The sequence below is a fragment of the Pan troglodytes genome, chromosome 4 (assembly GCF_028858775.2).
Source record: "Pan troglodytes isolate AG18354 chromosome 4, NHGRI_mPanTro3-v2.0_pri, whole genome shotgun sequence".
NCBI classification, from domain to species: domain Eukaryota; kingdom Metazoa; phylum Chordata; class Mammalia; order Primates; family Hominidae; genus Pan; species Pan troglodytes.
The window spans coordinates 37,087,263-37,100,766 of record NC_072402.2 but is presented as its reverse complement, the minus strand read 5'-3'; the positions used below and the strand labels follow the sequence as shown (position 1 = coordinate 37,100,766).

The 13,504-nt window shown below is 38.7% G+C and overlaps 1 protein-coding gene across 3 annotated transcripts in view; it reads right to left on the bottom strand.

The window, feature by feature from the left end:
* Nucleotides 1-13,504, bottom strand: part of ARSB (arylsulfatase B) — a 205,893-nt gene that overhangs the window by 169,662 nt on the left and 22,727 nt on the right. For all 3 annotated transcript variants that reach the window (XM_009448969.5, XM_009448971.5, XM_009448972.5), the window contains one exon: nt 6,324-6,531. In XM_009448969.5, coding sequence (XP_009447244.4) covers nt 6,324-6,531 — 208 coding nt within the window. The remainder of the gene's footprint in view (nt 1-6,323; nt 6,532-13,504) is intronic.

The window sequence follows — 13,504 nt, the reverse complement described above, 5'->3', positions numbered from 1 at the left end:
TGAGAAATTGAATTTTTAAGATTGTGGTGAAATTCACATTACATGAAATTAGCCATTTTAAAGTATCCAATTCAGTGACATTTAGAACATGCACAATGTTGTGCAGCCATCACCTTGAAAATTGCATTTTTAACAAATGCTCCACTGCTGCAGGTGGTCCCCAGACAGCACACTGAGAATAACTATGCTAAGATGATGGGTAGAGGTGGCAAGGAATGAATCATGGATTTCTCTCAGATTATAACAGAAATAAAAGTTAGCTTTATCAAACATCAAAATCTAAAAATTATGCCTTTGCCTTTACCGATCACCAAATATAATCCGACACCAGGAAGCTAGATTGTTTTCATGGTTTTCTGTACTAATGGACTCAACATTTATTGATTTGAATGCAACCAGTATTCTTATCCTTATAAAGAAGTACAGGGCTAAGTGAAGTAAAGTGAGAGAAGTGGGAAAAAATGAATCACTGCTCTGTGATTAGTTAGTCCAGGTCCTTGGGTTATAATTACATTATTATAGCACATTATTAATTTCAACTTCAGGAAATGAAATTGTCAATAAACACAGAAGTCTCTGGAGAAAGAAATGCAAATTAGGTTTCTCCTTATATTCAAACCCTCATCTAAATGTAAGTAAAACTAATTATTCTGGTAAGGCTTAATACAGGCTGGGCATGGTGGCTCATGACTGTAATCCAAGCACTCTGAGAGGCTGAGGTGGGTGGATTGCCTGAGCTCAGGAGTTCGAGACCAGTCTGGCCAACATGGCGAAACCTTGTCTCTACTAAAAATACAAAAATTAGCCAGGCATGGTGGTACATGCCTGTAATCCCAGCTATTTGGGAGGCTGAGGCAGGAGAATCACTTGAACCCGGGAGGCAGTGATTGCAGCAAGCCAAGATCATGCTACTGTACTCCAGCCTGAGTGACAGAGCGAGACTCCATCTCAAAAAAAAAACAAAACAAACAAAAAAAAGAGTTAATATAAATACACAATGGCTGCATTAAGATGTTGAGGTCAATCACTGTTTTCAGGGTTGCAGGATCGGTTTTCGTAGTATTAACTCATGACCTAGTTACTCAAGAGTTGTCCCTAACCTTAACTCATTTTACTCCAGGTCAGATTCCTGTGCAGGTTCCTGGAATTTAGCAACTACAAAGATCAGCCATGGTGACAAGCATCCAGATTACAATGGTGTCTTCCTAACAGCCACTAGTGCTGCTTCTCTGAACCACTACCCTGCGAAAACAACAAACACAGAACAAGATGAAACCCCATCACAACATAAGAAACCAAGATGGACAGACAGCTTATAATGCCAGAATCTTGGAAACATGTCCAGAAACTACAAGACCAGAGAAGCTGGGCTGAGGAAACAAGAACTGGCCCACCCTGCTTTGCCTCATGACACAGAGCCCTTCACCTAGATTAAGAGAGGCAGGAAGACAGCCTGAGAAGGGATGGCACTAATTTAAGCAGAGGAGAATTATTACCTCCTCTACTTCTATGTGCTTAGAGATCACAACTCCCAGAAGACAATAGGCAGGAAAAGAGAAGGTCTGGCAGTGCTGGCACACTGTATCCTGAGGAATGTCCCCAAAAATAAAGCCCTGAAAATGTGGAGATAGGAAGAGTCTGGGGTTCTTTTAGCCTGTCAAAGAATTAGAGCGCCAAAAGAGAAGAAACTGTAACTAGGTGGGTCAGGTTCAATAGAGTAGAACACTTAATGCCTATATGCCACCAGGAACTCTGTGAGGTGTATGCATCAACCTGACCTCAAGCTGCAGATCTGAGAAGGAATCAACCAGGAAACAGTGACCAGAGGCCACAAGACGGCCACACATTCTGTGTGTGCGGATCCTTCACCACTACACTCCAAGGAATAGCATCTAGCTGGCAATGACTTCCTATAAAAATAAAGATTTTAGAAAAGTTCTATTCAGAAAGGTTCAGGAAAAGGATGGGTCCTGTGAACACAAGCGTAGAAATGCAGTACAATGGGATGAAATAAACGGAAAAGAAAATGAGATGCAAAAAGACAACTGATTAGCGTAATTGGGTTTTGACCTCAAGTAGATCTGGGTTTGAATTCTGGCTTTTTCAGTTGTTAGCTGTGTGGCCTTGGACTAATCACTTAATTTCTTTAAGCGGCTCACACTGATAATCCTAGCATTTTGGGAGTCTGAGGTGGGAGGATCACTTGAGCCCAGGAGTTTGAGACCAGTCTGGGCAACACAGCAAGACCCTATCTTTATTTTTTTATTTTATTTTTTAAAAAGAAGTTTTGATTTCTTCATTGGTAAATGGGATCAAGAAACCATTTACTATCTCACAGGGTTACACTGAGGTTTAATGCTTATTAAATACTATACTATATTAACAAGCTTGGAAGAAAAGGGTACGGATTGAAACAGAGACAGCATTGCAAAAAAACTAAAAATACAATCAACAATAATCTATGTTGGAGATATTAAGGTGAAGGATTAAAATTGCAAAAGTGTCTAAACTGGTAATGCAGAAGAGCTCCAAAGGCTGAGAAAAAGGACCAAAAAAATGAAAAGGATGAGAGAAAAGCTGAATCAGGGATTCAACACAGTAATTAAAGATATTTTTGAGACATAAATCAAGTAGAACAAAAGCAATAAGCTAAAATATGAACAAGGAAAGCCTCCTGGAGTGAATAATCATCTCAGCATGCAGTTCCAGGGCTCACTATGTTTCAGGAAAAATTAATTTCAAAACATTTTAAAGACACACACCTAGATATAATTCAGCAAAAAATGTAAACTATGGAAATAATTTTTAAATGCCTCCACAAAAGGCTTCAGGGACCAGCTAAACAGAAAGATCTTTCCAACATTCTATAAACTATTCCAGAGCATAGAAAAAGATGGCAAAACTAACCACATTATTTTATGAAGTGAGTACAACCAAGACAACAAAACCTGACACAAAAAAGAAACCACTAACTCTACTTCCACTTCTGAATTGATGCAAAAATCCTAAATGAAACCCTAGCAAACTGAATTCATCAGTATAATAAAAATACATAGGCACGGTCAAGTTGGATTTAACCTAACAAAGCAAAGATGATCCAAGATTAAGATATCTATTAATATAGTATCAAAATATAAGACAATCCTATTTAAGGTGATCCTCATTTTCTCAGTGAGAAGCTCCAAATGTTACTACTACCAGCTTGAATAAATATAGATGTTTACGAAATAGTCAACTATCTGTTTGAAAGTACAATTATACATACACATTTGCAATCATATAATAAAAGAAATATTTATCTTAAAATATTTTTCCATTCTCAAATATCATGAAAAAAAATTGTATTCCACCTCTTCCCATGCACTCTTCTTTCTTTCTTTTGAAACAAGGTCTCGCTCTGTTACCCAGGCTGGAGTACAGTGGCGCAATCTCAGCTCACTGCAGCCTCAACCTCCTAGGCTCAAGCAATCCTCCAGCCTCAGCCCCTCCGGTAGCTTGGACTACAGGCACATGCCACTACACCTGGCTAATTTTTGTATTTTTTGTAGAGACAGGGTTTCACCATGTTTCCCAGGCTGGTGTTGAACTCCTGAACTCAAGTGACCTGCCTGCCTCAGCCTCCCAAAGTGCTGGGATCACAAGCATCAGCCACCAGACCCAGCCTCCCATGCATTCTTGATGGGAATGTTATCACAAGAGCCACTTAGAGATATTTAATACAGTCTTCCAGAACTAGCATCTTCACTTCTGTCTGAGCACATTTAAGCCCACGTACAATACATTAATCCATATATACTTTCACTTTAGAAAATCATTTGTCCTGAAATTGTCTAATTGTGATCTCTAGAACAAAGACTTGTTTTATAAACTTATGACTTCCAATTCTTGCAACAATGAGGTCATTTCCCAGGAATAATTTTGCTACATCAGTGTTAAATGTCCTAGCATCTTTTTTTAAATTGATTCTTTCTAGTGACTTCTCTAGGCATTCAAAACCAGCACTGATCAAAATGCTATGCCAGGATATTCAAAATAAATTAAATTGAGAATGACTCCCAGAATCTGAGAGATCTTGTTAAGCGCTGAAATATGTCTACCTTTTTTTTCTGAAGAGTAAGTTTTGGGAGAAAAACAAATTTTAACCTTTTTCACAGCAGGACATACTTAGAAAATTATAGTATTTGGATAGCACCCACACAAGTGAACAAGGCTACTCAGGGTAGATGCTATTCTGGCCCTGCCCAGGCTCCTCAGCAGATCAGTATTGCAGCACACCATATGGAAAGCTCTGCTATACCATGAGGTCCTATGAGAACACTGAGATCATCATCTGGGAGGCAGGATACTGTAGTGGAGCCAGGCTCTGCCTGGCTGCGTGACCTGGGGCAAGTTACTTATGCCCTTTGTGCTTCAGTTCTCACATCTGCAAGATGGGACAATAATAGTTCCCAGAGAATCCGTTATCATGAGGATTCACTGAACTAATTCGCATGAAACACTTAGAACTGCGTCCCACACATAGTAACTGCTCAACAAATGCCACATTCATTAACTATGCCTGACTGAAAGCAAAACAAAACAACTCGTGAAAAAACAAAACCACAAAAGTATGAGTAGAATACCAAGATGAATTCCTCAACATGTCACCTCACCCCTACATGGTCATGTTACAGTAAAACTCAGATGACAAGCCCTGACCTGGCACTTGGAGTTTCCAATCAAATTGTTAGATTTCAGCCAAGAATCTCTAGGGATTTGAGAAAACCAAACCACTCTCATTAAAGACAGACTATAACAAAGATATAAACAAACTGAAAAAAAGAACTCAAAAGGAAGAGAGATAATGTTGGCAATATCAGCAAACTTTAAAAAAAGTATATACATACATATATATACACACACACACATAATACACACTTAAGAGTAATGGTTAAGGGCACAGGCTTTGGGGGAACACGTTACGACATCTATAAATTAAAAACAGAACTTTACAAAAAAGGAATTATCAGAAAACACAAAAGAGTTGCTGGTAATTAACAGACATGGCAGTTAAAATAAATTCAATAGGAAGCTTACAAAACAGTAAGATTTCCCAAATACTAGAAGAAAAATAAAGAAAACAGGAGAGGGGAAAAAAACTAAGAAAAATTAGAGGACTGACCTGGTGACCAAATAATAGGAGTTCTGTACAGAAAAAATAGGGGAAGGTGGGACGGAGGGCCACACAATTCCAAAATAAATCATATAAGAAAATTCCCCATAACAAAAGGATCTGCATTTTCAGATTGAAAGTGCTCTCTGAGTACTCAGCATGATGAATAAATGATGATCTACACCCAAAGCACATCACAGTGAAATTTCAGAAAACCATCTCTAATGAGAGGGGGAAGTTGCATATGTAACAGATTAGGAAACAGAATGGCATCGCCATAATGAAAATGATTTTCAAAAGTAATCTCTGAGATTATGAGTTTTATTTCTCCCTTTTCTAATTTGCCTATAATAACATATAAAACTTTTACTGTCAGAAAAAAAATATTTTCTTTTGAGACACAGTCTCACTCTTTTGCCCAGGCTGGAGTGCAGTGGTACAGTTTCGGCTCACTGCAACCTCTGCCTCCTGGATTCAAGCAGTTCTCCTGTCTCAGCCTCCCGAGTAGCTGGGACTACATGCACTCGCCACCATGCCCGGCTAATTTTTGCATTTTTAGCAGAGAAGGGGTTTCACCATATTGGTCAGGCTGGTCTCGAACTCCTGACCTCAGTTGATCCACCCATCTCGGTCTCCCAAAGTGCTGGGATTACAGGCGTGAGCCACCGCGCCCGGCCCCAAAAACAATTTTAATACCAAAAAAAAAAATCTAAACTTGGAGACACTTGCATAGATTTAAATGGCTCCATTATTTGTCTTCATAATGTCACAATCTGTCTCTTTGCAGTGATACAGAGACCCTTCTAGTTGGTGGGAGTTGTGACCATAGAAGATGTCTGGGTTGTAGAGAGAGCTGGGAACAAGCCACTCTAGGGATTCACTACCCAGCAGCCCTGTATATGAGTGATGTCCACTCATACTTACTCAGTTAGTGAACATGTGTTTTCAAGCCACAGTCCCAGAATATTTTGATATCTGAGGGAACGGGGGAAGCCCATCATTCTTTTTCCTTAGATACATCTTTCCATCCACAATTATCATGTCTCCACTATTGCAGTTTGCATTTATTTTAATAAGGCAATGCTAACCGCTCCAATCTGTCTTCATTCCACTTATCAAATACCATGTCCTAGGCTTTGCCAAGAGATGATTTTCCTATTGACAGACTTACCTGTAGAAAAGATGAACACCGTGTTGTTCCAGAGCCCACTGCTTTTTAAAGCTGCAGTGACATTTCCTACTGCTTCATCCATAAGGGACACCATTCCCGCATAGTGATGCCTGTTCTTGTCTTGGATAAAGTCATATGGCTTTAAGTATTCCTCAGGGACCTGAAGGGGCTCATGCACAGACTGGAGAGCAAGGTAGAGAAACAGAGGCTGGAAAGAAAGTTTGTGCAAACCAGTTAAGAGGATATTGAAGCATTAAATATAGAAGGATAAGACAGTTCAGATTTATGCATTAATAAAAATAATATCAAGACAACCTACAGAATGCATTGAAAGTATTTGTGAATCACATGTATGATAAGGGACTCATCTCCAGAATATATAAAGAACCCTTACAACTCAATGATAACTCAACTACAAAATGGGCAAAGAATCTGAATAGCAATTTCTCCAAAGAGGATATACAAAAGGCAATAAACACATGTAAAGACAGTCAACATCATCAGTCATTATTAAGATGCAAATTAAAACCACAATGAGGTAACACTTCACATCTGTTAGGATGGTGATAATTTAAAAATGGAAAAGAACAAGTATTGGTGAGGATATGGAGAAATTGGAACTGTCATTCATTACTAGCAGGAATGTAAAATGGCACACATAGCCACTATGAAGAAACATTTTGGCAGTTCCTGAAATTGTGAAACATAGAGTTACCATATGACCCAGCATTTCCATTCCTAGAGAAATCAAAGCATACATCCACCCAAAAACTTGCATGAATGTTCACTGCAACATTATTCATAATAGCCAAAGAGTAGAAACAACCCAAACATCTATCAATTGATGAATGGATAAACAAAATATGGTATATTTTCAGCAACATATGGCAATAAATGAAATAAAGTATTGATACATACTACAACATAGATAAACCTTGAAAACATCATACTAAGTGAAATGAGTCAATCGTAAAAGTCCTCATATTATATAATTTCATTTATATGAAATTCCAGAAATATAGGCAAATCTATAGAGACAGAGAGTGGTTGCCTGGGGCTGTAGGAAATTGTGGGGGAGAGGAATGGTGAGTGATTGCTAACAGATACAAGGTTTTTTTGGGGGGATGATGAAAATGTTTTAAACTTAGATTGTGGTATGGTTGCATAACTGAAAATTTACTATTGAACTGTATACTTTAAATGAGTGAATTTTATGATATGTAAATTTTGTTTCAATAAAGATATTAAAAAATATAACAAAAGACACAAGAAAAAAATTGAAAATAAAAGCCAGAGTCCCAGAACAGCCTCCATGGACCTAATCCAAACAAATAATAATATCAGTAATGGCAACCACATATTAAATGTTGTCTACATACTAGACAGTATGATAATAATTTACATATTCTATCTCATTTAATGAAACCACCCTATGTTATAGCAATTTTACAGATGAGTTAACTGAAGCTTAGAAAGGTTATATGTGTGACTTGTCCAACTCCACATTAATTGAAGAGCAATTTCCTATTGGAAAACCCGCTATTACCATATGGATGTGTACCAATAGAGGCTTTAGCTTTTTGCTTTAGCTGAAAATAAGCCCTCATCTTTTAGAAGAGGTTTAGTATTTTTAAACTATATTTTATGAGAAAAAAAGTGAACACCATGCCTTGTTAGTCTTTGATGCAGGACCAAACATAAGACCAGTTTAATTCCTGAAACTAAGAAGTATGACACACTGATTCTATTTTACCACTTACATCAATTTGCAACATTTAACATCAGTGGCATACCAGGTCAGCTTCTCCTTTTTAATGAGCCTTTCTGAAGGCATTCGCTTCATAGTGCTACAGAATTCTTTAATGAGTTGAAAACCCTCAAAGAGACAACAACTAGTTTAACCCAAAAATAAACATATAATTCTGTTAAAGTATTTGAGGCATTTAAATCTCATAAATGAATGAAAATGGTTAGAAACAGACTTTGGTGGGGGGGGTGCTCGTATTTCATTCTTCACTGTTGACAAGTTATTTTAAATTTTATATTACACATCCTTGTAATGCAAAAAGGAGTATCCATACATAGAGCTCAAATAGACTCCCCAAAAGTTTATTTATTGTTCAGGTCTTTGGAACTCAGAAATATGTTTTCCCTAAACTCACAAAGTTAAAAATAGCTGCTAAATGTCAAAATCGTTGCTTTAAAATCTATTAAACTAAGGAGGCAGGTGATGGAGTGAAAATGATGATAATGTAGAACCTGTACTTCCATTATTTCCATGGGAAAACATTCCAAATTCCCACTCCAAAAGTCTATTCTATAACCTCTGACACCATTTCAGTTCTGCCTCTGCTTCCACTCGACACACATACACCTTCTACTCTAGCTGCATGGTCATGCTAAAGCGTCTATGTTCGTGTAGACCATGGTGCAGGACATCCCAACAGATGCCCTGCCTGGGGGTGATGAAGGTCTCGGCTGCGATATCTGGAGGGAAGAACGTGCAGGTGCATCGCTGACCTGACAGTGCAGTATGGGTCTGCTCTGGGTACTGCTATCTGGGTCTTCAGCACTAGACTGAGCCAACTCCAGCCACCAGCCAAAGTCCAGATGGGGATAGGATTAAAAATCAGAAGTCTACAACAATTTGCAGCCCACGTAAAGTTTTTAAAAAATCAGGAAATATCACATCGATCTGTTTTTATATAAAAAAAACTTTTTTGAAAAAATCAGAATTTCTGACTACTCTTTGTCCACACTCCATCTGGTAACAAAAGGCTGGAGTATGAGAAACAGGGGCCCCATTCCCCTCAAATGCTATCCAATTTTCTAGTTTCCCACTGTTCTACATAAACTGCTTCACTTCTTTAGGTTAGCAGCCTGGCCCTTGCAAACACGAGATTTTGTGACTCTGATCTGGACTCTTAACAGTGGCAGGGGGCAGGGGATACAGTGGGGAGAGAGGGGGCCCACAGCTTAAGGAGAAGATGTTCTCATCCAAGTCATTAGCAGCAACATGGCAACCACCTGGCGAAGGAGAGAAAGGAGAAAGAGGGTAGGTGATTCCCAGCCAGCAATTGATTACTAAAGGCAATGGCTGGGAAGGGGGACAGGGGAGTTCTTGAACAATGACCAGGGAAAAAAAGATTTGGGGACCATTATTAAAGGTCCTTATAAATATTCAGTATAGAAATCATTCTACTCACTTTGTTAAATATGGTGAAAAATAATCTGAAAATCTTTCCTATAATTATTCCTTAGTAGCTAAAGACATTACCATCACTTTTATAAAAGAATATAAATTTTCAGGACCCTCTAAATTATGCCAAGGGGAAAATTAAGTCCTGGAGACTGTGTCACGTAGCATGTTTGCAACTTCTGTTTCTTAGATTATAGAGTAACTCTCTTCCTTATTGTTCTTGTTCTGTAAATAACTAGGAAAGACCAGAGACCAGGACTCCTCCCCTTCTTATTGAAGGTCTTTGTTATAGATTAACGACCTCCTTTATTGTCCTGTACCTAACTCAGACCAGATGACCCAAAAAACACCATGACTGTTACATCTTCAGTGTGGAATGTTAAACATACCTTTCCCAAAAGAAAACCACCACCTTGACTAATCAGATCATTGTAATTATGCATTAAGCCTTGTACAGAAAGATGTTGAAATTCTTTTAAGCTCCCCTAAATTTTGTCTATGTAAGTGATATGGTTTGGCTGTGTCCCCACCCAAATTTCATCTTTAATTGTAGTTCCCATAATCCCCATGTGTCAGGGGAGGGACCCAGTGGGAGTTAATGGAATCATGGGGGTGGTTACCCCCATACTGTTCTCTTGACAGTAAATAAGTTCTCACAAGGTCTGCTGGTTTTATAAGGCGCTTTTCCCCCTTTGCTTGGCACTTCTCCCTCCTGCTGCCATGTGAAGAAAGACTTGTTTGCTTCCCCTTCCACACCATTGTAAGTTTCCTGAGGCCTCCCCAGCCATGTGGAACTGAGTCAATTAAACCTCTTTCCTTTATAAATTACCCAGTCTCAGGCAGCTTTTTTTTTTTTTTCCTGCAAAAACCCTCAGCTCACTGGAGGGCCAGCGGAACTCAGGCAGTTCTTTATAACAGCGTGAGAATGGACTAATACAGTAAGAAATCCCAAACTTCTACACTTTGAAACACGGACTTCCATTCTTTGGAATCTGTGCTTCCCAAGAGGCCATCCTTAAACTCTGTACTTGAATAAACTCTCTTTAAACTAGATTCTGATCCTTTTGATTATTTTAAGTTGACACTCTTGAGAGGTTAAAAATAAGAAACTATACCAGTCCATGTCAGTACTATAGCCCATTTCAAGAAGTCAGGACTGATGCACATTTTAGATATTTCCATCCCATACTACAAAAAATAAAGTTTCAACACTTAGAAGGTGAACTTTATTCATGAAATATTATAACTCATTCCCCAACAGTAGTAAATGTGAAACATTTCTATACTATTTTTAAATTGAAAAAAGAGAAAGAGTAGTGTTTTTAATACTATATGGTAGCCTAGTGGAAAGAATTAACTAGGACTCCAAGGTTCTCCAATCACAGTGAGGACCCCACCTGCAGCCACTAGTCCTAGGACCCTGCCTGTGAACAGCTGTGGTCAATTTTCCCACTCCTGCCAACCAGAGCTCGGCTCACTGTCAGCCTAAAGCCAGCAGCTGCCATCACTGGAGCCTGATCTCTCCCCTGCTTTTTCTTAGGTCCAGATCCCTGTTCTGATCAACTGTCACAGTTACTGCCTTAGCTCCAACCCTACCTGTAACCCTTTCCAGTGTCTTGGGAATGTGAAATGAAATCTTAGGCATGAAATCATTACTAAATATCTAAGTATTACATAAAAGCAAGACATTATCACCTAGAGCTATTAGCATATTCATGTTTGAGATATTGCGGGTTCTTTTCCCTTTATTTATGCTACATGGTTCCTAAGATATATACTGTAAATATCCTCACCATGCTAAGAAAACTTATTTCAGTGAGGAAGAAAGTCTTATTTTCATTTCTTTAGTGTATTTTCCTAATTTAAAGTATAAATGAAAAAAAAGCATATGATAGGTTTTGAAATTGTTTTTCTTTGACTTCTAAATTAAGACATTCTTTTCCAAATTGTGTCACAGAAAAGTAAGAGTCTTCCACTAGAAATTAACATTTTCTTTAAGAAGCTTCTAGTAGATCAGGTGTATAACATTACATTTGTTTCCATTCTGCAAAGTGCTGACATGGGGGTGTTTTTTTGTTTGTTTTTCTTGAGATGGAGTCTTGCTCTGTCACCCAGGTTGGAGTTCAGTGGCACGAGCTTGGCTCACTGCAACTCTTCCTCCCGGGTTCAAGCGATTCTCCTGCCTCAGCCTCCTGACTAGCTGGGATTACAGGTGCATGCCACCAGGCCTGGCTAATTTTTGTATTTTTAGTAGAGATGGGGTTTAACTATGTTGGTCAGGGTGGTCTCAAACTCCTAACCTCACGATCCACCCGCCTCGGCCTCCCAAAGTGCTGGGATTACAGGTGTGGGCCAGTGCACCCGGCTGAGGGAGGGCTGTTTTTAAAAGAAAGATATTTTATGAATATGTTACTTTCAGTCTGTAGTGTCACTAGTATGGGGAATTATCCTGCTGAAAAAGAGAAAGAAGGTTCCTTCTTAACATATGTGAAATGGTAATTAGCAGTACCTTCCTGAGTCCAGCATCAGCAACTGTGTTTCAGTTATGAACTGCCTCCAAATGCTTTTTTCCTCTTAAGTGCTTTTTAAAATAGGCACAATTTTAAGTTAGCCTATGGATTCTTCATGTGCCTTTCTTTAATGATTTTTATCTTAGAACAAGTTCCTTATGCTACAATCTATATATAGTACCTGAGAAATTAGCCCAGAATTAGATTCAACATCGGGATAAAATTGTGAAAAGTTCAGCTCCTCAAACTGGTGAGTTGCATCATTTTATACAGAATTGAAAATGTAAACATGTATTAGCTGTCTTAAACATTCTTGGGTTACAGCTTGACTATTGATTATTTCATTCACTTATGTCTATGACTGAAACTTTCCTTTGAAGATACTGGGAATGCTGGATACTGCTATAGCATGTTTCAGACACGATAGGAAAATGACCATCCTCTCATCTGGCAATTTCCAAACAGTTACCTATGAACAGCGGCTATGCTAATAACACTCCTTCCATGGCTAGCAAGCTTTTAGGGCTTCCTATTGTCCTCAGTTCCGTGTTTTCCCCACCACCCTAGTTAAGAGAGCCCACCCACAAAGATCTATTATTTCACTCCAGTTGCTTCCTCTTATCTGCTTAATGTTATGGAACCCTGTGAGGGAATATTCCATCGTTCTTCAGTAGGAATGAATTTGTATTGTGGGCAGATTACAGTTGTTGCACAGATTAAGGTATGGCAGATTGTGAACCTGTAATAGGTAGCTGGCTTCTGCTTGCCTCTCCATATTTGAGAGGAATGCCCTGAATGACCCATCCGAGAATGGCTGTCACTGCACCAGGTGTCAGTGATGACTGCACATTAGAATCACTGGTAGGAGCCCGGGAGGAGGAATAATGAAACACCAATGATTGGGTCCCACCTCAGACCAATGAATCACAATATTTGGCATCAGTATTTCTTATAAGTTTCCCAGATGATTCTAATATATGGTCAGGACTGAAATCATTAAGGTGAATCATGAGCTGGGACTCAGAATCTCTGGTCTTGGATATTAGCTGTGAACTAGGGAGGCTGATTAAGTACATGAGGTCTAGAGTCAGAGAGCATGAGTTTAAATTCTGATTCTGACTCTCAATAGCTCTGTGACCTTGAACAAGTTACTTAACTTCTCTAAGCCAGTTTGCTTATGTGTAAAATGGTGGCTCCTTCAAAGAATAATACACAGTTCTCTTAAGACTTTACCTTGTTAAGTGTTAAGGTGCATCCATAAAATGTCAAATATGTAGAAGAAAACTGAGGATTTAAGCCAATTACCTAGCAACTATTTTTCCAATTATCTGAATATTTGTTTAGATTTAAATTTAAAATCTGTGTATTTCCACATATTTGAGAGAATGTTCCCATTTCTTCGTGTTCCACAGAAAGCATGGTTGCTTCAAGATATCAGCATAGGAGAGTGATCGCCAAAAGTGGGACGCAGC